This window comes from Petaurus breviceps, unplaced genomic scaffold (assembly GCF_028583685.1).
Source record: "Petaurus breviceps papuanus isolate PSGF00001 unplaced genomic scaffold, PetGlider_PUasm1.0 229, whole genome shotgun sequence".
Taxonomy (NCBI): Eukaryota; Metazoa; Chordata; class Mammalia; order Diprotodontia; family Petauridae; genus Petaurus; species Petaurus breviceps.
In genome coordinates, this window is record NW_027185903.1 from 9,902,908 (window position 1) to 9,929,138 (window position 26,231).

General features: G+C 39.1%; 1 protein-coding gene across 1 annotated transcript in view; it reads right to left on the reverse strand.

Moving 5' to 3' along the window:
• Positions 1–5,766: 5,766 nt before the first annotated feature.
• Positions 5,767–26,231, reverse strand: part of C9 (complement C9) — a 64,268-nt gene continuing 43,803 nt past the window's right edge. Inside the window, exons 10-11 of the mRNA XM_069095985.1 lie at positions 18,685–18,908; positions 5,767–6,035 (exon numbers count right to left, since the gene is read on the reverse strand). Of these exons, the coding sequence (XP_068952086.1) occupies positions 18,687–18,908 (222 nt within the window). The 3' untranslated portion in view covers positions 5,767–6,035; positions 18,685–18,686. The remainder of the gene's footprint in view (positions 6,036–18,684; positions 18,909–26,231) is intronic.

Sequence of the window (26,231 nt, forward strand, 5' to 3'; positions counted from 1 at the left end):
AGTAGTTTTGGTGGAATGTGAGGATGGAAGTCAGATGGTAAGGAGTTAAAAAGAGAAGAGAGGTAGCACAGCGAGTAAGAGCACCAGCCTCAGTGTCGGAATGATGTGGGGATCGAATCCGGGCTCAGATACTCAGCACCACACCCAGAAATAATTGGCCATGTAACCTTGAGCAAGTTACTTAACCCTGATTGCTTTAAGAAAAAAAAAAAGAGAAGAGAACCTGTTGTAGATTACTTTTTTTTTTTTTAAGAGTTTAGCTACCAAGGGCAGAAGAGATATTGGATAATAGCTAGCAGGGATGGAAGGACCAAGTAAGGGTGGGCAGTGTGGAGCATAAGTATGTTTGCAGGCAGGAGAAAATGAGCCAGCAGGCAGGGAGAGATTGAAAATAAGTGGAAGAGCAGGAATTACAGAGGGGATAATTGCTGGAGGATGGAGGATGGAATGGGACTGTTTCATCATCACTTGAGTACAAAATAAGAAAAGAACTCTAGGCTCTCACATGCTTGTCAGATAGAATGATATGGGTAACTCCAGCAAGGGAGCTTGGCTAAGCTGATTGAACTGTAGACAACCTCAATACCTATCCTTGTTAAATGTCCTTTTCCTGCAATGGCTAAGTAAAGCTCTTTTTGTTACCTGCTGAATAACCAACAAGCCTCATTTTGTTCCAATAGAGAACCTAAATGAGCAGAGGACTGACCTGAGCCAGACCCAGACCAGAACAATGACCTGTTCATGCCTATGTACATCCTATTTAAGTCAACAAGCATTTATTAGGCACCTATGATGTGGTAGGCAATGTACTGTGTTGTTCAGTCATGTCTGACTCTACGTGACTCCAAGGACTTTGTCCATGGGTTTTCCTGGCAAAGATACTGGGGTGGTTTGCCATTTCCTTCTCCAGTTTGTCCCCATCTAACAGATGAGAAACTGAGGCCAGTAAAGGTTAAGTATCTGAAGCCAGATTTGAACTTGGGTCTTCATGACTCCAGGCCCATGCTCTATCCCCTGTACCACCTAGCTGCTCAATGTGCCCAAGTACTAAGGACAAAAAGAAAGAAAAAAAATAGTCCCTGTCTTCAAGGAGCTCACAGTCTCATAGCCTATTGCCATTTGTCTTTCCTCTGAATATATTTCCAGTTCCCCCTGGAATGTATGTTGTTGGTCTAATTTAGAATGAGAAATAGGGCCAGGAAAAGATAAAAGAAGTCTAAAATCTATAGAGTTGTATTGCTGTTTAGTGATATAGAATTTGTACTTATGTTGTTGGGAATCTATACAATGGTAGCAAAGGGCCTTCCTCCAAATTCTGCCTGGCTTCCTGAGGCCCACAACATGCTCTAGATCAGGGGTGGGGAATCTATGATCTTGAGGCCACATGTGGCCTTCTAGGTCCTCAGGTGCGACTTTTTGACTGAGTCCAAGTTTTATAGAACAAATCCTTTTATTAAGGGAATTGGTTCTGTGAAGTTTGAAGTCAGTCAAAGGGCCACACTTGAGGACCTAGAGGGTCCATGAGGCCAAAGGTTCTCTACCCCTGCTCAAGTACTTCAAAGACCTTCAGTAGGAGTACTCTGTCCACATTTTACTGTACAAGTTTTTTTTTTTTAATGAGTTATTATGTTCAAAATGTTCTTCACTCAGAACTTGCATTCACCTAACTCAGCCTTTAAGATCTTGTGGCCATCTGAGGCAGCTTGGTACAGTATAAAGAAGGCTTTGTTTGCAGTCAGAGGATCTGCATTCAAATAATAATATCTAGTAATGGATATCTAATACTATCTAATGACATATATGTATATCACTTTAAGGATTGAAAAGCACTTTGCCCATATTATTTTATTTGATCCTGGTGCTATAATTATCCTCATTTTGAAGATGAAGAAACTGGAGTTAAGAAAAGTTAAATAACTTGCTAATAAGGTCATACGGCTAATTAGTGTCTGAGTCAGGATTCTAATTCAGGTGCAATCCAGGCCCGTATCCACTATGCTACCTAGCTGCCTCAGATTCCTTTTACTATCTGTTTGATGTTGCTTCACCACTGAGAATGTAGGTTAGAGGAGGGCAGGAGCTGTTTTTCTGACCCTTATTTTTCTCATCAGTAGAATGAGGGCAGTAGATAACCTCTGAGGGCCCTTCCAAGTCTCTAATTTTGACCTTTTGACTCCACACTAGGAAAGAATTAGTTTCCCAAAGAGCTGTCCATAGTTAATAATGTAGAAGAAAATCAAAATCAAAAGAATGACCAAAACTGAGGGGATTTAAACTAGGTAGGAAATTAAATCTTGAGCTTTCCCAAGGTATTTCCCATGGTTCCTCACTGCTTGATAACAGTCATTAGGCCTGGTATAACTACTCATGATAAAGGAGGGCCTTGGAGTAAAGTTAACAGGGAAAGGAAAGAGCTGAAAGGAATGACTAGAGACGCTAGATCCTCCCACTAGTGGCTATTCCAACTGGTAGAATTAATCCTTGGGATCTACTGATGTTTGGGACCCCAAGAGTTCCAGGGTCACTGAGTAAGATTTAGATCTTGGCTAATTCAACAGCTGAATAATCAAATGAAGCAGTATATATATATATATATATACATATATATATGTAAAGTGCTTAAAGCACTATATAAATGTTAACCATTATTATTATTGTTATTATAAATATTAAATGGTCTCTTGAAGAAAGAAGAATTGATTGATTGCCATTTAATAAGAACCAACGGTTTTTTAATCTAAGCAATCAGGACCTTGCCATTTCTTTCTTCAGAGTGGTAGTAGCCTCCCCAATTATTTTCAAGTCTTCTTGATCAGCATTCTTTTTTTTCTGACTTTCTTTTCTAATTTGAGCTTTTAGTGTGATCCCTCTCTAACCACTCCTCAGGAGACCTGCCCAAGTCCTGTGCTTTATAAATAGTTGGTCTGACCACATCAGTCCTGGCTCCCTTTAACCTCTAGGAAAAGTACAAATGCCTCTGGTAGGCATTCACAGCCTGTCACCATCTGACTCTAGCCTCTCTTTCCTGATTACACATCCCTCTCCTTTGCATGCTCTTGTCCCAGTCTGAGTGTTCCCCACACATGACATTGCCTGTCTGCTGTCTTGACATTGAGGACATATAGGGTCGTCCTCCTTGTAAGAAATGCACTCTAAGAATTCCTAGCATCCTTCAAAGCACAACTGCAGGCCACCTCCTACAGGAAGCCTTTCCTGATGTCCTCAACTTCTAGTACCACCCCCTCCACCTAAATTACCTTGTATTTACTGTGCGATTACTTATGTATGTGTGTGGTTTACCTCCTCTCATCTATCTCCAGCCTAGATGCAGGCTCTGTGATGGGAGGGATTTGTTTTGTCTTTGTGTCCTCAGGGCACAGTGCCTGGCACACAGTGGGTGTGAAATTAAGAATACGAATGGCTAACGTTCATATGGCACATACTATGTACCAGAAACTGCGTTAAGTAGTTTCACATTATTATCTCATTTGATCCACACAACAACCCTATGAAGTGGGTGCTTTTATTATCCCCATTTTACAAATGAGGAAATTGGGGCAAACAAAGGTTAAGTGACTTGCCCAGGGTAACAAAGCTAGTAAGGGTATGAGGCTGGATTTAAACTCAGGTCTTCCTGTCTCCAGGTCCAACATTCTAGCTACTAGCTGCCCTGAAATGTTGGTTAGATTCATTAGGTTGCTCTCTTTCCTTCTTTCCCTCCTCCTCCCAACCCCACATCATGCCTTGGAGAACCAGGGCTGGAGAAAGCACTGGAAAGTGTTTGGGGGTGAGTACAAATGATATACCAATGAATCAATCGGCAAATCTGTAACTACATACTATAAGCTCAGAATTTTGCTAAGCAGTGTGGGAGAGTATAGAAGGAGTAGACAATGTAGTGCTCATCCGAAAGGGGCTTATAATCGAGATGGGAGAAAAAAACCAACACGTGAAAAAGTAACAATACAATAGAGGTGCCATGAGATACAGGGGAAAGAACTGTAGCTCTGGGGTCACTGGATTTATGTTTGAATCCTCTTCCGTCACTTACCTGTGTGGCTTTGGGCAAGTCATCACATTTCTCCATTTCCACACTTGTGACATAAATGAATTGGGGAGAGGGTGGAGCATGACTAGGCAGAGGTCTGCCTGAAAAAGATCTTGGGGTTTTGGTGGCCTGCAAGTTCAGTATGAGGCCACAGTGTGAGATGGAAAACAAATATAACCTTAGACTGCATCAGGAGAGGCCAGAAATCCAGGCTCAGGAAGATGATAATTCATCTGTCCCATTTTGGTCAAAGCTCTCCTCTGGTATTGTACTCAGTGCCACATTTAGGAAGGATATAGTTGTTAAGATAGAGCTCAAGGAGCCACTAGGTGGCACAGTGAATAGAACACTGGCCCTGGAGTCAGTAGGACCTGAGTTCAAATACGGCCTCAGACACTTAACACACACACACACACACACGCGCACACACACACACACACACACATCTAGCCGTGTGACCTTGGGCAAATCACTTAACCCCAATTGTCCTACCTTCTCCCCTCAAAAAAAAAAAAAAAAGATAGAGCTCAGAGGAGGGCAGCCAGGACATTGAAGGAGCTTGAGACTGTGTCCAGTGGGGAGGAGCTGAAGGAATTGGAGGTGTTTAACTTTGAGAAGAGATGACTTGGAAAGAAGAAAAAGGGACATGAGTGCTACTTTCAAGTGTTCAAAGGATCATATCATAAAAGTGGGATCAGTTGGGTTCTGTTTGCCCCCTAGAAGACAGAACCAGGAATAAAAAGTATCTGATAGCAAAAAGGAGAATTTAAATTTGATATAAATGTAATGGGGGTAATTGGGGTTCTCCCATCTGATGGACTGAGACTACCCTATGAAGCATGCATGGAGCTGAGTGCATAATAAAAAACTTCTTAACAATTAGACCAGTTCAAAAGTGAAAAAAGCTGCCTGGGGACATAGAAGATTTTCTTTCACTGAAAGAAGTCAACCAATGATGACTCACAGAGTATATTGTAGGAGGGATTCTTTTGTAGAAAGAGGATTGAGTCTTAAATTTGGAATTGGAAAGGACCGCAGAGCTGAATATAATGGTCCATATTTGTAATCCCTCTTAATAGGGAGGTTGAGGCTGATGGATGGCTTGACTTAGGGAGTTCAGAGCTGCAATGCAGCTAAAGGTACCAATATGGTGAGACCTCAATCAGGGTAGGGTGGTATGGGATAGGAAGGTGCCACTAACTGCCTAAGATAAAACAAAAAGGCCCAGTTTGAAAACAGAGAAGGTCAAAGCTTTTGTGCCGATCAGTAGGTGATAATACTTTCAGCCTGGGTGAGATAAAGAGACAAACTCTCAAAAAAAAAATTGGGAATCTCGAAGGTCATTGGATCCACCATCACCCCTTTTTTCTTACTTTACAAGAAACCTTGGGTCTGGAGAAGCAAAGTACCTTGACCCAAGTCACACAGGTAGCAAGTTGGACTAGTGTGGTCTCTGAGGTCCCTCTCAATTCTAAAATACTGTGATTCTATGACTATATGATATTTTCTAGCACTATATCTAGTGATCCTGTGCATCATTAAGTAACAAATCATGTGTATGCAGATTAGTACAAATTAAGTCATAATGCCTGGGAAGGTAGATTTGCCCAGAATAACAAAGGCAAAGAAGTTTGACAGTTACTTTAAGTAACAATATTCTCTTTTTAAATTTAAATTTTTTTTTTGAAGGAAAAAGGAAACTGGCTTTGTGGATTTAAGCATGCGTGAATTCCTTTAATTCTGACATTGTACCTTGGAAAAACACAAAATGAAAAAAATAATCAGTGTTCAGAGAAAGGAGAAATCAGTGTAGACCTCAATAAGGAGGGCCTGAAAGGATTGTTATGTGCACAGAAGCTTCTCTAGATGCATCTTCCTGGTTCAGGTTGCCTTCCAGGTCCTGAGGCTGGATCATTATACTGGCTGCCAATCCTGACATTTTTTTTTCCTTTCATATGTGGAGACTATTCTTCTTTTTCAGCAATTCCTAGAAGAAACAAAGGATCATTAGTAGTTTGTGAATTCAGTGCCAGGTGTGAATACAGTGCCAGATGTGAATGAAATGCCAGATGTGAAAAGCCTTGCTGGATTAATGGGCCTGTAAATGGGAATGACCCCAGATGGAATTTCTGATGAAACTGGTGAGGGTCATGTTAGAATCCACTCAGCACTTTGGTCTCAGCCTACTTTTTTCTAAGGTTCTTAAACCAGTGTAAGTTTTGCTGGGATACTCCCAGTTTTAAAGAATCATACCAACATGGACAGCAGCACACATAAAAGTATCCAGCATGAAGCTCTGGGCAATGATGTGTTAGTAAATGTTTAATAACTAGCTTTCTGTTGGATATATTTTTAAGTTTAATCTACATTGTAAGAATTTTCTCCATTATCTTCTTAAGTCTAAATAATCTATATTATAATAAGTCTAAATAATCAATAAAACAGCAAATCAGTCCTTGATTTGTAGGTTTGCCAATTTCCTAGATGTGAATGCTCATACTGAAAATTTAATAATTGGCTGTCACAAGTTGGTTTATGCTGGTGTTATGGGAATGGGAATTTAAGATCTTCCCTGCCCCTAGGCCCTTTGATAGGCTTAAGTGACTCTGAGAACCTTCCTTGATTTGAAAATATACTCTGCCCCCTAATAGGCTGAATGTGGTCACATGGAGCCCATGGTGGGAGGCTTGGTTTTCAGGAATGCCCACACCTTGGTGCTGTGTGATTGGGCAGTGGGTCAAGAGGGTTGTGACATTCTCTGAGCCAAGAGAAGGCTATATATACCCTGATGTGAGATTTTGTTTTGGGGCTCACTTTGAGAAGAGTTGTATGATTTGACCAGATGAGACTCCGGGAAGCCGTTGAGCCCCCCAGTTTTGAAAACCCAGATGTTGGTGCTTCCGTCTCTGATAACTGACTAGGTATGGATGTAATGGTCAGACAGCTGGAAGCCTGTCTGCTGATCTATTTCTCTGTCTGCTTGTAACTTCTACTTGTAACTTGTTTGTATTCTCTGAAGTTCGGGGTGCTGACCCTTTCCCCCTGAACTAAGTATATGACATATGTTTGATTAAAGCAAGATTGTTAACCCATTTTGAGTTGCTTTCCTTTAGAAAAGCAGATCTAAGAACCTGTGTTGGCAGCCACTCTGGGGATGCTGGCATGCTTGCTGCTACAGCTGGCTCCAACACACCCCTGGTTGGAAGTATGGAAGAAGGCAAAGTGAACATATTGAAGAGGGCAGTAGCAGGGATATTTTAAAAAATCACTTTTGTCTACTGCATTTAAAACTTGTTGCTTTCCAGGACTATAATGTCTTTCTCCTTGACTATTAGTCTTATTCAGAGGGCATAATAAAAATAACTACTCAACACAAATACAACAAGGATAAAATACAATAAAAACAATGATAATAATTTGTACTGGTTGACTAAATGACTATTTACAAAGTGATTTTTCACAGTTTATCTTTTGATCACCATGACATCCCTGTGAAACGGGCAGGAAGATTCTTATTATTTTCATTTTAGAGGTAAGACAATTCATGGTTAGAGACATGAAGGAATTTGCCCAGGCTCACATAATTAAATCATCTGGCATGAGCACATTGGAGATTTCAGAATCTAACAGTTTATAAATAGTAGCAAATTTTGAAATCTGAAAGATACTTAGTCTCAAGAGATCAGTCTGGATGAATGATTTTCTGTCAATGGCTTATCTCTTCCTTTTTTCCCTTGCCCATACCTCCTCCAACTTAGTCAGTCAACAAGCATTTATTATATACTCATTGTGTGCTAAGTGCTGGAGAAACAAAAGCAAGAATTCCTCTCTCAGCACCCTAATCCTCTCTTACATTGCCTTTTAGTGATTACTAAAATTTCATAATTTTAGGAACTAGAGGTTCTTAACCAGGGGTCTTTGAACTTAAAAAAAAAAAAACCCAAACATTTTGGTAACTATTTAAACATAATTGGCTTCCTTGTAATTTTATTTTATTCACTTTAAAACACTATTCTGGAAAGGGATCTGTAGGCTTTACCAGACTGCCAAAAGGGTGTATGACACAAAAAAAGGTTGAGAACCTCTGGTCTAGCCCAACCCTCTCATTTTACAGAGGAGGAAATTGAATCCTAGAAAAGGGAAGGGACTAGATCAAGATCACCCAACTGGTTATTACAAGCATAAGATATGTATATTACCATGAATGATATGAATATGCATGGGTTTTCTAAATATGACTCCAGAAAATATTAATAGATCTATCTGGCATCTTGCCTGCTCCTTTCAAAAGGAGACTGTGATTCCTGTCTTGAGGGAAACAGAAAAAAATTAACAACATTGGAGACTTCGGTCTTTAATTTATGAGGGGGTTACTGGAGTTGAATTATATTGATTTGTTCCCTTCAGGATTGCTAATCTAGCAGCACAAATTTTAGATTCAAAACAAAAAAAAAAAAAAAACACTTCCCTTTTCACTAGCCCTTAGGTAGTGCTCACCAGTTTAATTCCTTCTCAATAGATGCTGGTTACACAAAAGATCATCACAAATAGTGAAATAAGCAAATCCATTTATCCAAGAGAATAGCAAAGAGAAATTGGAGAAGTTATGCACATTAGAATATACCAGAAAACATACAGAGTAAATGATTGAGGTGGGATCTCAGTTTACCCAAGAGAGACATCCTAATCTCATTCAAGGTGAAATTGCCTCAAGTCTCTAGGAAAGTAAACTGGAAATCTATGACATGTTGAGGACCCACATTCTCTTACATGTCTGTAGCTTCCAGAATCTGCCTGCCTACATGACTGTTTGCCTGTCTGTGTTTGTCTGTCCATCCATCTGTTTGTCTGTCTCCAGGTTCTCTCTTAATGTGTCTGGAGTTGGACCTTTAAAGAATGAAAATAGATTGGTACCACACATGTCTTCTAGGGTAGGATTTCTTAAACTTTTCTCACTGTGACCGATTTTCACATTTCTGCCAGTGTTTGTTGTTGTTGTGTGGCCTGAGGGCATGAGCAGCACAGGTTGCAACACCAGCCAGCAGCAAACACCTCGGATTCCTTATGTATTTGATTTTGAATTAACCTTTTACTGTTGCCAATTTTTTTCTACCCTTGGGTCAAGACTCATGGTTTAAGAAGTGCTGCTCTAGAGGACAGAATGTCTCTTTTCTCCCAAGCCTTTCACAGCAACTTCAATCCTTACTTATGTCAACAGCCTTACATCAGCATTTTTTCCATCAGTTGGAGTCACCTAAAAGCAACAGCATGCAAAATGCCCCAGACTTGACTGGAAACTCAAGTTATAGAGGAGTCAGGCTAGAACTCCTCATTCAGTGTTTTTTCTTCTACTTTATCATGAATATTCCTACTTCCTCATTACAGTACCTGATACAACAAGATTTTGCCTTTCACTCTATTCATATCTGGCTTCATACACTTCCTAACTATATGACCCTGGGCAAGTCACTTAATCCTATTTACTTTAGTTTCCTCATCTGTAAAATGAGCTAGAAAAGGACATGGTAAACCACTACAGTGTCTTTGCCAAGAAAATCTCAAATGGGGCCTCAAGAGTCCAACAAGACTGAAAAACAATTGAACAGCAACAACTTCTTATATCAAAATTATTCTTTCTGGCAAACCATTTCCTCTGATTGCTACAGGAGCTTTTTCAAGATAATATATTAATAGGTATCCATCCCAGATAATGGTTGCATTTAATTTTGCCTTATTCTCAAAGCAATGAGTGATGGAGGAATTCCAGGACCATGGAAGGACCAGTATGTGGAAAGTACTTGAGGAGAGCAGGGAAGATTTTTTCATAAACCCCTAAAAACTCAACTGATATTAATAAGAACATTCTAGATTAGTTTAGGAAGACCTCATGTAACCACTTTAATCCTAGGGGTAAAGATCACTTCAGAGTTCAGAGTCATTTTGTTAACAAAAAACCCTTAACCTCCATCATCATTTTCCCCACCCCAATCTTATTTTCAAATCCTCATCCTATAACAGAAAGTATTAGAAATTTTTGCATAGTCTTAAAAAGAACAGTGCAGTACAGAAGAAAATACCCTAAAAACAGAATTGGCTTAAGGTAAAAGAAAATCAGTTTAATGGTAAAAAAAAAAATTCACTAAAGAAAAGAACTCCTTAAAAAACAGAATAGCTAAATGAGAAAGGAGGCACAAAAATTCACTGAAGAAAGGAGCTCTTTATAAAGTAGAATTGACCAAATGGAAAAAGAGGTACAAAATCTCACTGAAGAAAATAATTCCTTAAAAATTAGAATTGGCAAGTGGAAACTAATGACTCTATGAGACATCAAGAAACAATTAAACAAAATCAAAAGAATGAAAAAATAGAGGAGAATGTGAAATATCTCATTGGAAAAACAACTAACCTGAAAAACAGATCAAGGAGAGATAATTTAAGAATTATTGTACTATCTGAAAGCCACAATCAAAAAAAGTGCCTAGACATCATATTTCAAGAAATTATAAAGGAAAACTGCTCTTATATTTAAGATCTAGAGGGTAAAATAGAAAATGAAAGGATCTACTAATCATAACCTGAAAGAAATCCTAAGATGAAAACTCCCAGGAATATTATATCCAAATTCCAGAGCTCCCAGGTCAAAGAGAAAATATTGCAAGCAGCCAGAAAGAAACAATTCAAATATCATAGAGTCACACTTGGGGTCACACAAAATTAGCAGGTACCATGTTAAAGGAGTGGAGGGTTTGGAATCTGATATTCTGGAAGGCAAATGAACTAGGGTTACAACCAAGAATAACCTACCCAGCAGAGTTGAGTATAATGCCATAGGGAAAATGAATATTTAGTGAAATAGAAGACTTTCAAGCATTTCTGATGAAAAGATCAGAGCTGAATAGAAAATCTGATATTCGAACACAAGACTCAAGAAAAGAATAAATAGCTAAACATGAAAGAGAAATCATCAGGGACTAAATATGTATAAATACTTGTAATTCCTCAGATCTTTATCATTGCTAGGGTAGTTAAAAGGAGTTTATACAAATGGAGGACATAGATGTAAGTCGATCATGCTGGAATGATCTAAATAAAAATGGAGGGGTGAGAAAGAGGGATTCACTGGGAGAAGGTATAAAGGAGAGGTCGAATGGTAAAATTTTCTCACATAAAAGAGGTGTGTAAGGAAAACCTTTACAATGGATGAGGAAGTGGTGATGAGCAACGCTTGAACCTCACTCATTGGAATTGGTTCAAAGAAAGAAGAATACACACACACACACACACACACACACACTTAGTTGTATATATCAATCTATCTTTCCCCATAGGGAAATATGAGGGGAAGGGGAAAAGTGAAAGGAGTATGGGAATTCATTAAAGGGAGATACTGGTTAGAAGCAAAATAGACTTTTGAGGAGGAACAGAATAAAAAGAGAAGAAACAAAAAAATGGGATGGAGGAAAATGCACATTATTTGTAACTATGAATGTAAATGGGATGAGCTCACCCATAAAACAGAAGTAGATAGCAGAATGGATTAGAGACAAGAATCTAACAGTATGCTGTTTATAAGAGAAACATTTGAAACAGAAAAATACACACAGAGTTAAAATAAAGGGCTGGAGCAGGAGCTAATATGCTTCAGCTGAAGTAAAAGTGGCAGACGTAGCAATTATGATCTCATATAAAGCAAAAGCAAAAATAGACCCAATTACAAGAAATAAGCAGGGAAACTACTTTTTGCTGAAAGGTAGCATAGACATTTAAATGATATCAAAAAAGTTTTACAGTAATTTCTCAAATATATAGAAAATTGAGTCAAAATTTTAAAAATAAGATTGTCAAAGTATATGAACAGGCATTTTTTCAGAAGAAATCAAAGCTATCTATGGTCATGTAAAAATGCTCTAAATCATTATTGATTTTGTTCAGTCATTGCATTGGGTCTGACTCTTCTTGACCCCATTTGGGGTTTTCATGGCAAAGATAATGAAGTTTATTATTTTCTTTTTTTTACTATTATTTTTTATTTACTATATATTATTTACTCTTTTCTTCTTCACTCATTTTACAGATGAAGAACTGAGACAAATTGGATTAAGTGACTTGCCAAGGGTCACACAGCTAGAAAGTGTCTGAGGTCAGATTTGAATGTAGGAAGATGAGTCTTCTTGACTTTAGACCTGGTACTCTATTTATTTATTGTGCTACCTACCTGCCCATATATTGATCATAGAAATGCAAATTAAAACAACTTTGAAGTACCACCTCACATCTATCAGAAATGACGAATACTGGAGGAGATGAGGGAAAATAGGTACACTAACATGGAGTAGTGAACTAGTGGAGTAGTGAACTAGTCTAATCATTCTGGAGAACAGTTTGGAACTATGCCCAAAGGGCTGAAAAACTATGCATACTCTTTAACCCAGCAATACTACTAGCTCTGTACCACACTGATATCAAAGAATAAGGAAAAGGACTTAGATGCACAAAAAATTTATATCAACTCTTTTTGTGGTAGCAAAGAATTGGAAATAAAGGGGATACTCATCACTTAGGGAATGGCTCAACAAGTTGTGGCATATGATTGTGATAGAGACCTACTGTGCTATGAGAAATGATAAAGAGGATGGTTTCAGAAAAAAACAACCCAATATGATAAGACCTATATGAATTGATATAATCTAAAGTGAAAAGAACCTGGAGATCAGTGTACATGGTAACAGAAATGTTGTAATGATGATCAACTATGAAAGACATAGCTACTCTGATCAATACAATGATCCAAGACAATTCCAAGGGACTCAAGAGGAAAAAATGATATCAAGCTCCAGAGAGAGAAGTGATGAACTTAGTGCAAATTATAAGTATGATATTCTTGTTTTCTTTCTTTCTTTTTTGTGATATCACTAATATGAAAATATGTTTTGCATGATTTCACATATATAATCAAAATATTTATTGTCTTCTCAGTGAATGAGGGAGGGGGTGGGAAGGAGGGAGAGAATTTTAAATCTAAAATTAAAACGAGATGGGGCAGCCAGGTAGCACAGTGAGTAAGAGCACTGGCTCCAGAGTCAGGATGACCTGGGATCGAATCTGGGCTCAGACACTTAGCACCCACCCAGAAACACCTGGTTGTGTAACCTTGAGCAAGTTACTTAACCTGAACCGCTTTAAAAAAAATTAAAAAGAGAATATTAAAAATAAGTAAATGGGGTAGCTAGGTGGCACAGTAAATAGAGCACCGGCCCTGGAGTCAAGAGGACCTGAGTTCAAATGTGACCTCAGACACTTAATACTTACTAGCCGTGTGACCTTGGGCAAGTCACTTAACTGCAATTGCCCTACCCTCCAAAAAGCAAAAAAAAATAATAAATAATAAAATTAATGAAAAAAAGTTGAAATTGAAAATTTTTTTAAAACGAGGGGTACATATGAGCTATTAATCAAGTAAGAAATACTGCATGAATAGGTCACTTCTCCATAACAAATAGAAAACCCACATGGTATACTAGACTGCACACAATTCTAGCAAACCTTCCTCTACTCAAAACATACACACAATTGTAAGGACTATGTTGCAGTTTTGGGGACAGCTATGGGGCTGCAATCCCAGAGGGAACAGGTAGGTGGTGCTAAAGGTCCAGACTCAATCCAGATGAGGTCAGTTCATCAGAGCTGAGAACTAGAGGGTTAACACACATTATTTTCATATTTCTGGCATATAACTCAGGTCTAGGCCAGCTAATTTATGTGCCTTTGCATTTAAATGGCTTTGGCGGGAGGGGGGGTGTCTCTCTTCCTCTGTTCCCTTTCTTCCTCCTCCCCCAATGGATTAAAAATACATGAAACCTTAGAACTTAACTCAGAGGGCCAACCAACATCATGATTTCATTTTGGAGACAAGGAAGCTCAGTGAGAAGGGAGGGAAGTGAAATGTTCTAGGCAGAGGCATTGTTGTGATGGAGCCTGGACGCTAGGGCTTCAGACCTGTAGCCTAGAATGCTTCTATTTTCATGAGATTTTAGAGCTGTAAGGACTTTAGGGATCAGAGAGTCTGATCCTCCCCTTCCCCAGTTGAATAGATGAGGAAACTGGGCCTCAAGGTTAAATAATTTGCCAAAGGTTATTTAGCTAGTAATGGTCAGCTAGGTGGTAGTGTAGATAGAATGACAGGTCTAGAGGCAGGAAGACTCACCTCTCTGAGTTCAAATCTGACCTCAGGCATTTAATACTGTGTGACCCTGAGCAAGTCACTTAGCCCTGTTTGCCTCAGTTTCCTCATCTGTAAAATGAGCTGGAGAAGGAAATGGCAAACCACTCCAGTATCTTTGCCAAGAAAACCTCAAATGGGATCACAGAGGGTCAGACACAACTGAAATGACCGAACAACAACATTTAGCTAATAAGTGCCTGAGGCAGAATCTGAATCCAGGTCTTCTCTACTTTATGCAGAACCCTATCAATTCTACCATCCTATCAATAAGTCCCTCTCTTTTATCTTGACTGATCCAATGCTACTTACTTTTCAAGGTGCATATGAAGGCCTGCTTCCTCCGTGGTGATTTACTTTACCGTTGAAACAATGTGAATCTCTTCCTACTGGGCTCCCAAGGAAAGGATGATGTGGAAATTACTATTTAAAGTTCAACCCAAGAAAAATTATTTTCTATCATTTGTGCAATGACTGGCTTGTTTCAACAGACATTTATTACTATGCCAATATAATTATATTCTGTATTATGATTCTCTATAGCTGTTTCATGTCTGAATCTTTTTTCCTTGCAAAAAGATCACATGCCCCCATGGATAAAGAATAGCATGGTCTCACTGGAAGCCTTTGAACAAAAAGTGGAAGACTATTTATTGGCTAGGTTGCAAGGAGATTCTTTTTGGGTACGCGTTGAACTGAATGGATTCTGAGGTCTCCTCCCACTCTCAAATTCTGTTATTCTTTTAATGGACTTCTTGTTAATCTTTGAAAATATTTAGTGCACAATAAATATTCAAGAAACACTGTTTAAACCTGATTGAATTCTTATTCATCCTGAAATATCTTACAAATCACCCATATATTCAATGGAGTTTAAAGATGTAAGCTATCAAAAGTGTTCAGTGTTTAATTTAGGCCAGGTGAGGCCATCTGAAACCACAGGGAAACTGTTGGGTTTTGTTTGATTCTAGTCTTCAATAGAGATGCTTGGAATAGGCCATTTTGAAACTCTAGGGAAATCTGGGGTTGTTTAGGTGACAGAGGAGGAATGGGAAGAAGTTTCATACTTCAAAGTATGTGCTGAAAGATAGCTGGCTACCAAAAGAGATCTAGGAAGTAAAGAAATGTTGAAGAGTAGGCTAGTTTTCTGAGGGACAGCTTAGTGTAGGGCAGGGATGTCAGACTCATACAAATGAAAGGTCACCAATCCTATGTAAGTATCCCTGCAGGCTGCATAATGAATCAATTTTAAAATATAGTTTTCTATCTTGTATTTTTATTTATTTTGCTAAATATTTCCCAGTTATATTTTAATCTGGTTTGGCCATACTAGGGAGGGTAACACCTTTGGTGTATTTGATGGAGAGCTGACCTCAGAGTTTAGGAAGACTTATTCAAGTCTTATCTCTGACCTGTGCTCTCTGCATGACCCTGGGTAAATCACTTAACCCCAGGTGATGGTCTAATAATGTAAGGTACAGAGCAAGTGCTGATCTTGTTAGAAGTTCCTCTACAACACTGAAATCACAGATCTAGTAAAAAAAAATCATGATTTTTAAAAGGCTAAAAATCAATTAGCTTAACAACTCTTCAAACAGGAGAAATATGTTGATGTAAAAAACTATTTGACCAAGGTCCGTAAGTTGCAATGATATGTGGGCCTACAGCATTTTCTCTGGAGCTGGAGAGGAGGGAGTAGGTGCCTCCCAGAGAATATAAACCCAGGGTGGATCACTAGTATAGGGAAGGTGGGTTGTCATAATCCCCCCACCACCCCGACACTTTGGGTTTCTCTATTGTGTCTTGGCTCGAAGTAGAACTGACTCGTATAGCCAAATCCTTCTACTAATGGGCATGGAAGTTTGAAGCTGCCCCATTTTTCCAACTTGGGTCAATTCACCTTTTGTAGGTAGCCTAACATCCCTTTGCCCTCAGGAACTAATCATATTGGTGTGAGACTTGGTATAGAAACTCTATTAACTTTAGCCCTACTACAACTCAGGATGTTGAACTCAAGTGATCTACCAGTTTTAATTCCCACACCTGTAGCAGGGACTACAGGTGTGAGCCAGAGCTACAGTTGCAACCATTTGGCAGATTTAGAAATGTATCTAACTCTGAGTTATTCCAGGGCTAATCTCAGGGAATGACCCATCGATCTTCTTCCTGACCATTTCCAAACCACTCTACCTTCACTCTTGCCATCTTTTTCTTCCCATTCCCTCTGGAACTCAGACTCTGCCCCTTGAACACTGACCTCTTGCCTTATCTTGCCCAGAACCAGGTTAGCAGGTCTTGTCCCTGCTCTTTCCAAACCATGCTACCTCATGCATACCCACCGAACCCCTCTCCTTTTTCTTACTCTTTTCTTTCTGTTGTCTTCACCCATTAGAATCTAAGTGTCTTGAAGACATAGTAGAGTTTTGTTTGCCTGTATTTGTATCCCCAGGCTTAGCACAATGCCAAATATGTAATAAATATTTAATAATTAATTCATTAAATAAATTGTTTATTCAGTCAGTCCTCCTGAGCTCACTATATTAAGAAGTATTCTATTGAAGAATCCCTGTACTAATGAACATTTGATGAATCAGTCTTAGGAGGTTGCTGGTAAATGTTTAATAGTAGACTCTAAAAACACAATGTCCACAGGGCACACTTTTAAGTTTAATCTGCATTGTTAACATTTTTGTCCACCACTTTCTTAAGCCTAGTTAATCAACACAGCAATAAACCAATTCTTGATATCTGTCATTTATTGATTTCAGAGGTGTGCATGCTCACATTGGAAATTTAACAATGGGGCTTGGAATGTGGCACGATTGGCTCCAGTATGCCCCCATTAATCAAACCAGACCATAATCACCAGCAAGAGCATTTTCACATTAATGTTTTCTGGTCTATTGCAGTGTTTATGATGGGCGTGCTTAGGTGCCTGTGCTTGAACCCCAGTTTGTAAAATCACATCCAGTTCCAAAATCACATTTCTCCCTAGCCTCAAAATACTCTCAGGCAGTTTCTCTCTAGCCCAAGGGCAGCATGTCCTAACCAAATACTTCTCTCTCTTCCTGATACAGTAGCCAGATGCACCTATAGAATTTAGTAGCTTGACCCAACTGTGTACTGGCTAAAGCAGCTGTGTACTGGGCCATACCTATTGTACACATCCTAGATTCAGTCATAAGTATACTTCCTAGCTCATTATATACATCCTGAAGCCCTCATGAGCTTGGGATATGCATATACTCCCAACATCCATCTTGTCAAACATGACATTCATGGATGGCAGCTTGGTCGGCCTTGACAGCTAGCTGACTTAGTGATATTTCAAACCTAAAACCCCACCTCCATGTAGCCCCCATTGGGCTATTTCCCACTAAATTCTAGGTAAAATACCTGCATGATAGATATTAAAAATGCATGTTCCTTTAAGAGTTCCTTAACTCCTCCCTAATCCCACCCTGACTCACCTAGTTAGTATATTTGACACAGGTTTTACTATAGTTATTCTATATAAACTAAAATATACCCCCCTCTAAGGTTGCAGGTTCCCTAATAACTCTTGCCTGCTGTATAGCGTAACAACAAATCTTTGCCTCCTTGAGTTAAAGAATGCCTGAATCCGTGAATTCATTCCAGATTGCTTCCCAGGGATTCTGGTTATTGGGGTTCCTGAACTTCCTGAACTCCTTGGACCCCCCCCCCCCCCCCTTCACTTGCATTAATAAAGTTCACTCAGGCATTTTCAGGATGGCCCATTCCATCTAGTCTGTGGATTATTTGTCTAGCTGGTTTTATTTTTCTCCCTATTATGGATTTTCCCTGTCATTCAGATTTTCATCAGAGGAAGCAAGGATAGGCTAGAAACCCATCATTCTACCTTACTTTTAACTTGCTGCTTCTTCTCCTAATCAAATGTAAGCCGTTTGAGGGCAGGGATTTTGATTTTTTTTCCCTCAATATCCATAGAACCTAACATAGTAACTGGCACATGCTAGGAATTTAACACTTGTTGAATTGAATTTCCAGCCCTGATAAAAAGCTAGTGAAGGAAAATGTAGAAATTACTGTGAAAAATGAAATTCTGAAATAATTTATTATTTTCCACTATTGATTCAATAATCATCTTTAGCTTTCATGGGCAATCTAGAAGTGAGCAGTTTGCAAGCAAAATAGCTTGGGAGGGAATGTCTTTTTTTTCCTTTCTATTTTTTTTTTTTTTTTTTGCCTTTTTGGAGGGCAATTGGGGTTAAGTAACTTGCCCAAAGTTACATGGCTAGTTTTTTTTGTGTGTGTGTGTTAAATGTCTGAGGCCGGAACTGAACTCAGGTCCTCCTGACTCTGGGGCCACCACTTTTACTCACTGGGCCACCTAGCCACCCCTAGGAATGTCTTTTCTCAAAAGAATTTTCCTCACCTTCAAACATTTGGCTTGATTTGGCAAGCAATTCCCCGGAAACCGGTTCTACAGGCACACATGCATTCCCCATCCAACAGCATGATAGTTCCTCCATTTTGACAGGGCTGGCACTTGTGGATGCTGAACTCAGCAAGATAGTCATTTATAGATTTTTCCAAATTTTGTCTCTTTTCATGTGCATCTTTCATTCTCACCGGAACCAGATTATTGATTGGAGATAACTGCAGATTAAATGACATAATACATAAAACCTTAAATTGCTATGCAAATGCTATTTATGATCAACAACAACAATAATTTAAGGATCACTATTATCATGGACCTGCATCTTGGGATCCTAGGATTTAGAGCTGGAAGGAACCTCAAAGATTATTTTATCCAACCACCTCATTTTTCAGAGTCAGAATTTGAGACCAAGAAAAGTTAGGTGACTCCCTCAAGTCTGACAGTTCCGTAAATAGATAAACCAGAATTTGAATTCTATTCCTTGGTTTAAAGAGCCAAGTGCTCTTTTCTCTGCAATCTGCTGCCTCTTGTGATCTTGTACTTCCACCCAGGGCCTTGCCTAAACATTCTTTAAACACATATTTGGTGCTTAATGAATATTTAAGTGAATGCTAATGATTATAAAATCATGTATTTCTTTCCTGGGCTGATTGACTTTTTGTTTGGCTATTCAAAGCATATTCAGTTTTCAGGTAGCTTAGAAATGAAGGCCCTCAAAATTTCTTGCATCATTGCATTTTTTTAAAAAAGTATTCTATTTTTTCCAATTACATGTAAAGACAATATTTACCATTCCTTTTTTTAATAAACATTTTAAGTTCCAAAATTTCTTCTTTCTTCCCTTCCCTTCCCCCTTCCTAAGACAGTAAGCAATTTGAAATAGGTCATATATGTGAAATCATGTAAAACATTTCCATACTAATCATGTTGTGAAAGAAACAGTATGCAAAAAAAAATTACAGTTTGCAAACAGAAAAAACCATGAAAAACATCAAGTGACGATAGTATGCTTTCATCTGCATTCAGACTCCATCGATTCTCTGTCTGGGGAGTATCACTGTATTGTTTAGCAGCTGAATTAGGTTAGTGAAAATCCATATTTCCAAACCATTAAAGCCATAAAAACATATTATTGTGCTTTTTGTCAGAGCTCTGAACAATTACTTGACTTGCCCTGCTTGTTGGAGCAGGTTCTAAGTTTAAAGCAATAAAATAAGGTTTACCTGACATTCTATCAGAATATTATATGTGTTTACTTTTTGGAGGGCAATTGGGGTTAAGTGACTTGCCCCAGGCCACATGGCTAGTTTTTGTGTTAAGTGTCTGAGGCTAGATCTGAACCCAGGTCCACCTGACTCCAGGCTCGGTGCTCTATTCACTACACCACCTAGCCACCCCCAGACTATAATATGTATTGATCATTTACTCTTGTACTGGTTGTTGAGTTGTTTCAGTTGTGTCTGACTCCTTGTGACTCCATTTGGGGTTTTCTTGTCTGAGATACCAGGGTGGTTTGCCATTTCCTTCTCCAACTCATTTCCAGATAAGGAAACTGAAACGAACAGTGTTAAGTGACTTGCCCAGCGTCACACAGCTGTGAAGTATCTGAGGCCAGATCTGAACTCAGGAAGATGAGTCTTCCTGACTCCAACCCTGTGCTCTATGCACTATGGCACCACCTAATGGCCCAGACTCTTGCACTTACAGAATCTTAAAGTGGGAAGTAATTACAGAGACCAATTAGTCCAACCCCTACCTGACCAGGATTCCTCTAGACTATACCGCAGGTTATACAACCTTCGCTTGAAGACCTCTATTGAACTGGAACCCACTACCTTTCAAAGTAATCCATTCTACTCTCTGAGACCTGGGAGGTCTTGGGAAGTTTCCCTTATATCAAGCTTGAATCTGCTTCTGTCCTATGTTCCTTTGTTCTTCCTAGTTTTCTTCTCTAGGACCAAGCAGATTAAGTCCAATCTCCCTTATAAAAGACAATCCTTCAAATACTTGTTAGATAATTATCATTCTCCTTAAGTCTTCTCTTCTCTATTCTAAACATTCCCAGCTCCTTCATCCTCTCCTTGTATGCCATGGTCTCCAGTTGCCTGGTCATCCTGGTCAACCACCTCTGAATGATATTCACTTTGTCAATATTCATTTTTTTTTTAAATGTGGCACCCTGAACTGAATGCCACATATGTCACATCCCAGATGTAGCCACATCAGAACAATTCAACTTAATTCATTTTATCGAATGATTATTATTATTATTATTTTGCCTTTTGGAGGGGGGAATGCAGGGCAATTGGGGTTAAGTGATTTGCCCAAGGTCACACAGCTAGTAAGTGTTAAGTGTCTGAGGCCGGATTTGAACTCAGATCCTCCTGACTCTAGGGCCGGTGCTCTATTCATTGCATGACCTAGCTGCCCCTTGAATGATTACTAAATGCCTATTATGTGCCAGGCACCGTGGGAGACACTGGAGATGCAAAGATAAAAGTGAAAGCTTTCCATACCCTAAAAGAATTTAGATTCTATTGAAAAGGAACATAATATGATAATTCCAAAACTCCTCTCTTCTGGGGGACCTCTCCAAGTCTCATAAAGCTCAATTGTTTCAAGCTGCATCTCTTCTGTACCCACATATTCCTCCTTCCTGGTATCACAGACCATCCCTTTTCTGGAAATGTCCATAACCTGTGCTTATGTGGGTGGGGCCTTCCTTGGCCAATCCATAGCATCTCTCTCTGTATAGCATTTGAAGCAAAAAAACAAAATGATATGCCTCAAAAAGAACCAGTTCTCTTCCTTAAAAACCCACCATATTTTACAAGACTGTGCTGTGGAGGAGATGAAGGACTTGGCTGTCCCAAGTATTGGCTGGGAAATAAGGAAGAGAGTTGGTCAAACCTGGGTGTGCCAAGTCTGAAGTCAGAATCTCTGAAGAACTGTCTCTCATCACCATCGTTCTTTGTGCTATGACATGAAGACCATTATATCCAAACCCCAGTGGCTGCCCTCCCTATGCATGCAACCATTCCAGACCTGAAACCTGATTATATCCCATCCCTCTGGCAAGTGAGACCCAGAGGGCTTCTTTGTTTATGGACCCTGTTCCTCTACCCTTGTTCTCAAATGCTTCTTGCCCTTCACTGTCTCTTTTATTTATTTGTTTGTTTGTTTGCTTTTTGGAGGGGGGAAGGCATGACAATTGGGGTTGTGACTTGCCCAAGGTCACACAGATATTAAGTGTTAAGTGTCTGAGGCAGGATTTGAACTTAGGTTCTCCTGACTCCAGGACCAGTGCTCTATTCACCCCTTCACTGTCTCTTTAGGCCTTGAGTCTTCCCATGTTAAAACATGATATAATAAAGCCATAATATTTTATACAACACTGGCATTTTAAAATCTATTGTAGAAAGCATCTTCTATTCATCCTAATTCAGAAATATGAAAATCTGGGAAGCTGTCCATTCCAGGCATGGAGCACAATTGAGGACAATTCATATGGAGACACAGAGGCAGATGTTATGTCAAATTTAGGGAATAGCTTATAGCTCAGTTATTTTATAACGAAGTGTATGAAGGAGAGTAAAGGTGGATAATTCTGGAAAGGTAAGTCATAGCCGCACTGTGTAGGGCTTTAAATGTCAAGCTAATAAGTTTCTATTTTGTCTTGGAGACAATGGGGATCCATAAAAGTTTCTCAAGAAACTTGCTCAAGCAAGGGAGCAATGTGGTTAGGCCTGTGTCTTAGGATGATTATTTTGACAACTGTATAAAGGGTAGATAAGAGAGGAAATAGAAACAGGGAGAATAATTAAGAGGCTAATAAGATAGTCCAGGTGGATTATTTTCTTTATTGGGGGCAGCTAGGTGGTACAGTGAATAGGCCCTGGAATCAGGAGGACCTGAGTTCAAATCTGACCTCAGACACTTGACACTTACTAATTGTGTGACCTTAGGCAAGTCACTTAACTCCAATTGCCTTGCCTTCCCCCTCCAAAAAAAAGTCCCCCAACCCTCCCCCCCAAAAAACCTAAGAAACTAAGATAGTTGAGGTGAAACATGCTGAGAGCATGACATAGGATGGTGGCAATGTAGGTGGTGAGGAGCAAAAAGATGTGAGAGATGTTGTGGAAGTGGAATCAACAAGATTTGGCAAGTGATTGGCTGTGAGAGATGAAATAGAGGGACGAGTCAAAGGTGATTCAAAGGTGACTTGGATCTGGGTGACTTGGAGGACAGCTGGGGCTCTCAATAGAAATGAGAAACTATTTCTTTTGAAGAAATAAACACTTCTGATTAAAACCGTCTATAGTCATATAAAAAATGCCCTAAATCACTATTGATTACAGAAATGCAAATTAAAACAACCCTGAAGCACTACCTCACACCTATCAGATTGCTGATGACAAAAAAAGGAAAATGATAAATGTTGGAGAAGATGTGGGAAAATGGAACACTAATGCATTGTTGGTGGAGTTGTGAATGAATCCAACTATTATGGAGAGCAATTTAGAACTATGCCCAAAGGGGTATAAAAATGTGCATACCCGTTGATTTAGCAATACCACTACTAGGTCTGTATCCCAAAGAGATCATAAAAAATGGAAAAGGACCCACATGTACAAAAATACTTATAGCAGCTCTCTTTGTGGTGGCCAAGAATTGAAAATTGAGGGGATGCCCATCAATTGGGGAATGGCTAAGCAAGTTGTGGTATATGAATGTAATGTGGTATATGAATATTATTTCATAAGAAATGATGAACAGGTGGATTTCAGAAAAACCTGGAAAAACTGATGTAAACTGATGATAAGTGAAGTGAGCAGAACCAGGAGAACATTGTACACAGAAATGGCCACATTGTATGATGACTAACTTTGATAGACTTAGCTCTTCTCAGCAAAGCAAGGATTTAAGAAAGTAAAAAGGACTCATGATGGAAAATGCTATCCACATCCAGGGAAAGAACTATGGAGTCTGAATGCAGATTGAAGCAGACTATTTTCTCTCTTTTTTTTTCTTTGTCGTGGTTTTTCACTTTTGTTCTGATTCATCTTTCACAACATGACTAATGTGGAAATAAGTTTAATATGATTATACATATTATAGTATAGCCTATATCAGATTTCATGCCATGTTGGTGGGGGAGGGAGAAAAAATTTGGAGCTCAAAATCTTACAAAAGTGATGTTGAAAACTATGTTTGCATGTAATTGGAAAAAATACTATAAAGTAAAAAAAAAAGAAATAATCACTTCTGGTCTGAAACCATATACAATATTGTTCTGCCTGAAAAGATTTTATTTTTTCATTAGCAAGTAAAAGGCCAGAAGCAGAGGTGTGTTATGGTAGAAGGGCATCTTGTTGGACTATGTGGTTTCTGTGCTCCCTTCTGACCCTGGGAGCCTGGGGGAGGTCCTTTGGGGGCTGAGCTCCATAAAACAAAGGAACACAGAATTCTGAATATCTTTCTGGAATTAAGTCATCATCAAGAAACATACAACCTCCTGCCCCTAAATTCCTGCAGAACATAATTACTGTGTTGTTGAAATTGCGACCTTAGAGATGATGCAGGGGATCCACCAACTTAAGTCTTCTATGAATTAAACCATAGGACGGAGACTTTCAACTCTGTTATATTTATTTGGCAGAAAGAAAGGGCTCTTTCCCAAATTGCCACATTGCCAGAAACAGTGTACACAAGGGCTGGAGTTGTATAGAATTCCTCAGAAGAGGAATTCATTCTGCTTTACTCTTCAGTGGAAAATGAGAGCCGATGAAACCATGACACAGAAATACAGGGGCCATGGAGACAATACAATTTGGTTAAATGCATAAACAGTGCTTGAAGAGAGAAAAATGAAGGGTATGCAATGAGGAACAGATTCTGAGGAACCCAAACTCCATAAAGTGCAAGGGCCCTTGCAAGGGACTGGCAATTTTCATGGCCCTGCAGTTATAGGAACGACTACAGAGGAACAGTGCACTCTCCTGACTAGTCTGGTCCTTCTGTTAAACAAGAAAACTTCATTAGTTATCTTGTATTTTTCTTTTTTTTTCTTTTTTTTAGAGCAATTGGGGTTAAGTAATTTGCTCAAGGTTACAAGGCCAGTTGTTTCTGGGTGTGGTGCTAAGTATCTGAGTCCGGATTTGATCCCCAGGTCGTCCCGACACTGGGGCTGGTGCTCTTACTCGCTAAGCCCCATCTTATATTTTTCAAGCTGAAGATGACTGGACATTGTATTATCCAATTTTCTGAGACTTCACAGAAGCTTATTTATCAATCACTCAACAAACACCTATTATCTGCCAGGCTATGTTAGGTGTAGGGGGTAGAAAGATGAAAATGAAATAGTGCCTCTGCCTTCAAGGGGCTTATATTCCATAGGAGAAGACAATTTTTACATTTTTAAGTATATAAAATATAAAATAAACAAAAGGTAATTATTGGGGAGGTGCTAGCAGCTAGGAAGATCAAGTAAGATCTTGTGTTGTTTGTCAAAATTAAGCTGAACTTTGAAAGAAACTAGATATTCTAAGAGGTAGAGGTGAGGAGGGGTATGTGTCCCAGGGAAAGTAAATGCAGATGGAGACAGGAGATGAAATGTTGTGCTAGAGGAATAGTAAAGTGAGATGGTCAGTCTGGCTGGATTGTAGAGTACCGGAAAGGGAAAAATGTGGTATAGTGTTTTATGTGTAAGAGGGGAAGTTTCATAACACCAGTTAAGGTAAGAAGTAAGATGCTCTAGCCCTTTTAATTTCCTCAGGTGAGAACTCCACTTCAAGTTATGAGAATCATTAATCAAGCACAGAATTGAAGAATTGATGAGAAAAATTCCACCTCTATTGGAAAAAAAAAATCAAAAGCATAAACTAGGAGTTAAAGGGAAGGAGTCTCTGTCTCCCTCTCTTCCACCCTTTGACTAGAGGAAGACAGAGTTTTCAAAAGGTCAAAAGATCTGGACTCCTCATCAGTGATGGTAAGAATGTCCCTTGGTTCCCGATGTATATGTAAGTAAGAAAAGGACTTCCATTGAGCTAGAAAGTGTGAGTTCTATCTTTGCACATGTAGTCTCTAAGTTCTAGCCCACTTTTTCCCTTGATTTTCTAATAATTGTGGGAGATTGTCAGAGATATGTCAAAAGTCATAGACTTTTGGGGTAAAGTTTTATAGCAACTGTTCTTACTATATTACTTTTTAGCAAATACTCCTAAGAGGTAATTAACTTTGTCTGACTAATATCAATTGCATGATGGGGGTCGGGGGAGCATATCAGTCAAGGTATGACTGACAGTGTTAGAAATCAACCCCAACAATACAGGGTTACCTCTAGAACCCTGAGGGAAAAAGTGGTAGCCACTTTGTCGCAGTTATTAAAACTAATAGAGATTCAATATGGTGCAGTGGAAAAGGACACAAGATTTGGTGCTGTGGCTCCAATGTGTACTAGCTACACAACCATGGGAAAGTAATTTAATTTCTCTGAGACTGAATTTCATAATTTGTAAAGCAGGCATAGTTATATTTAC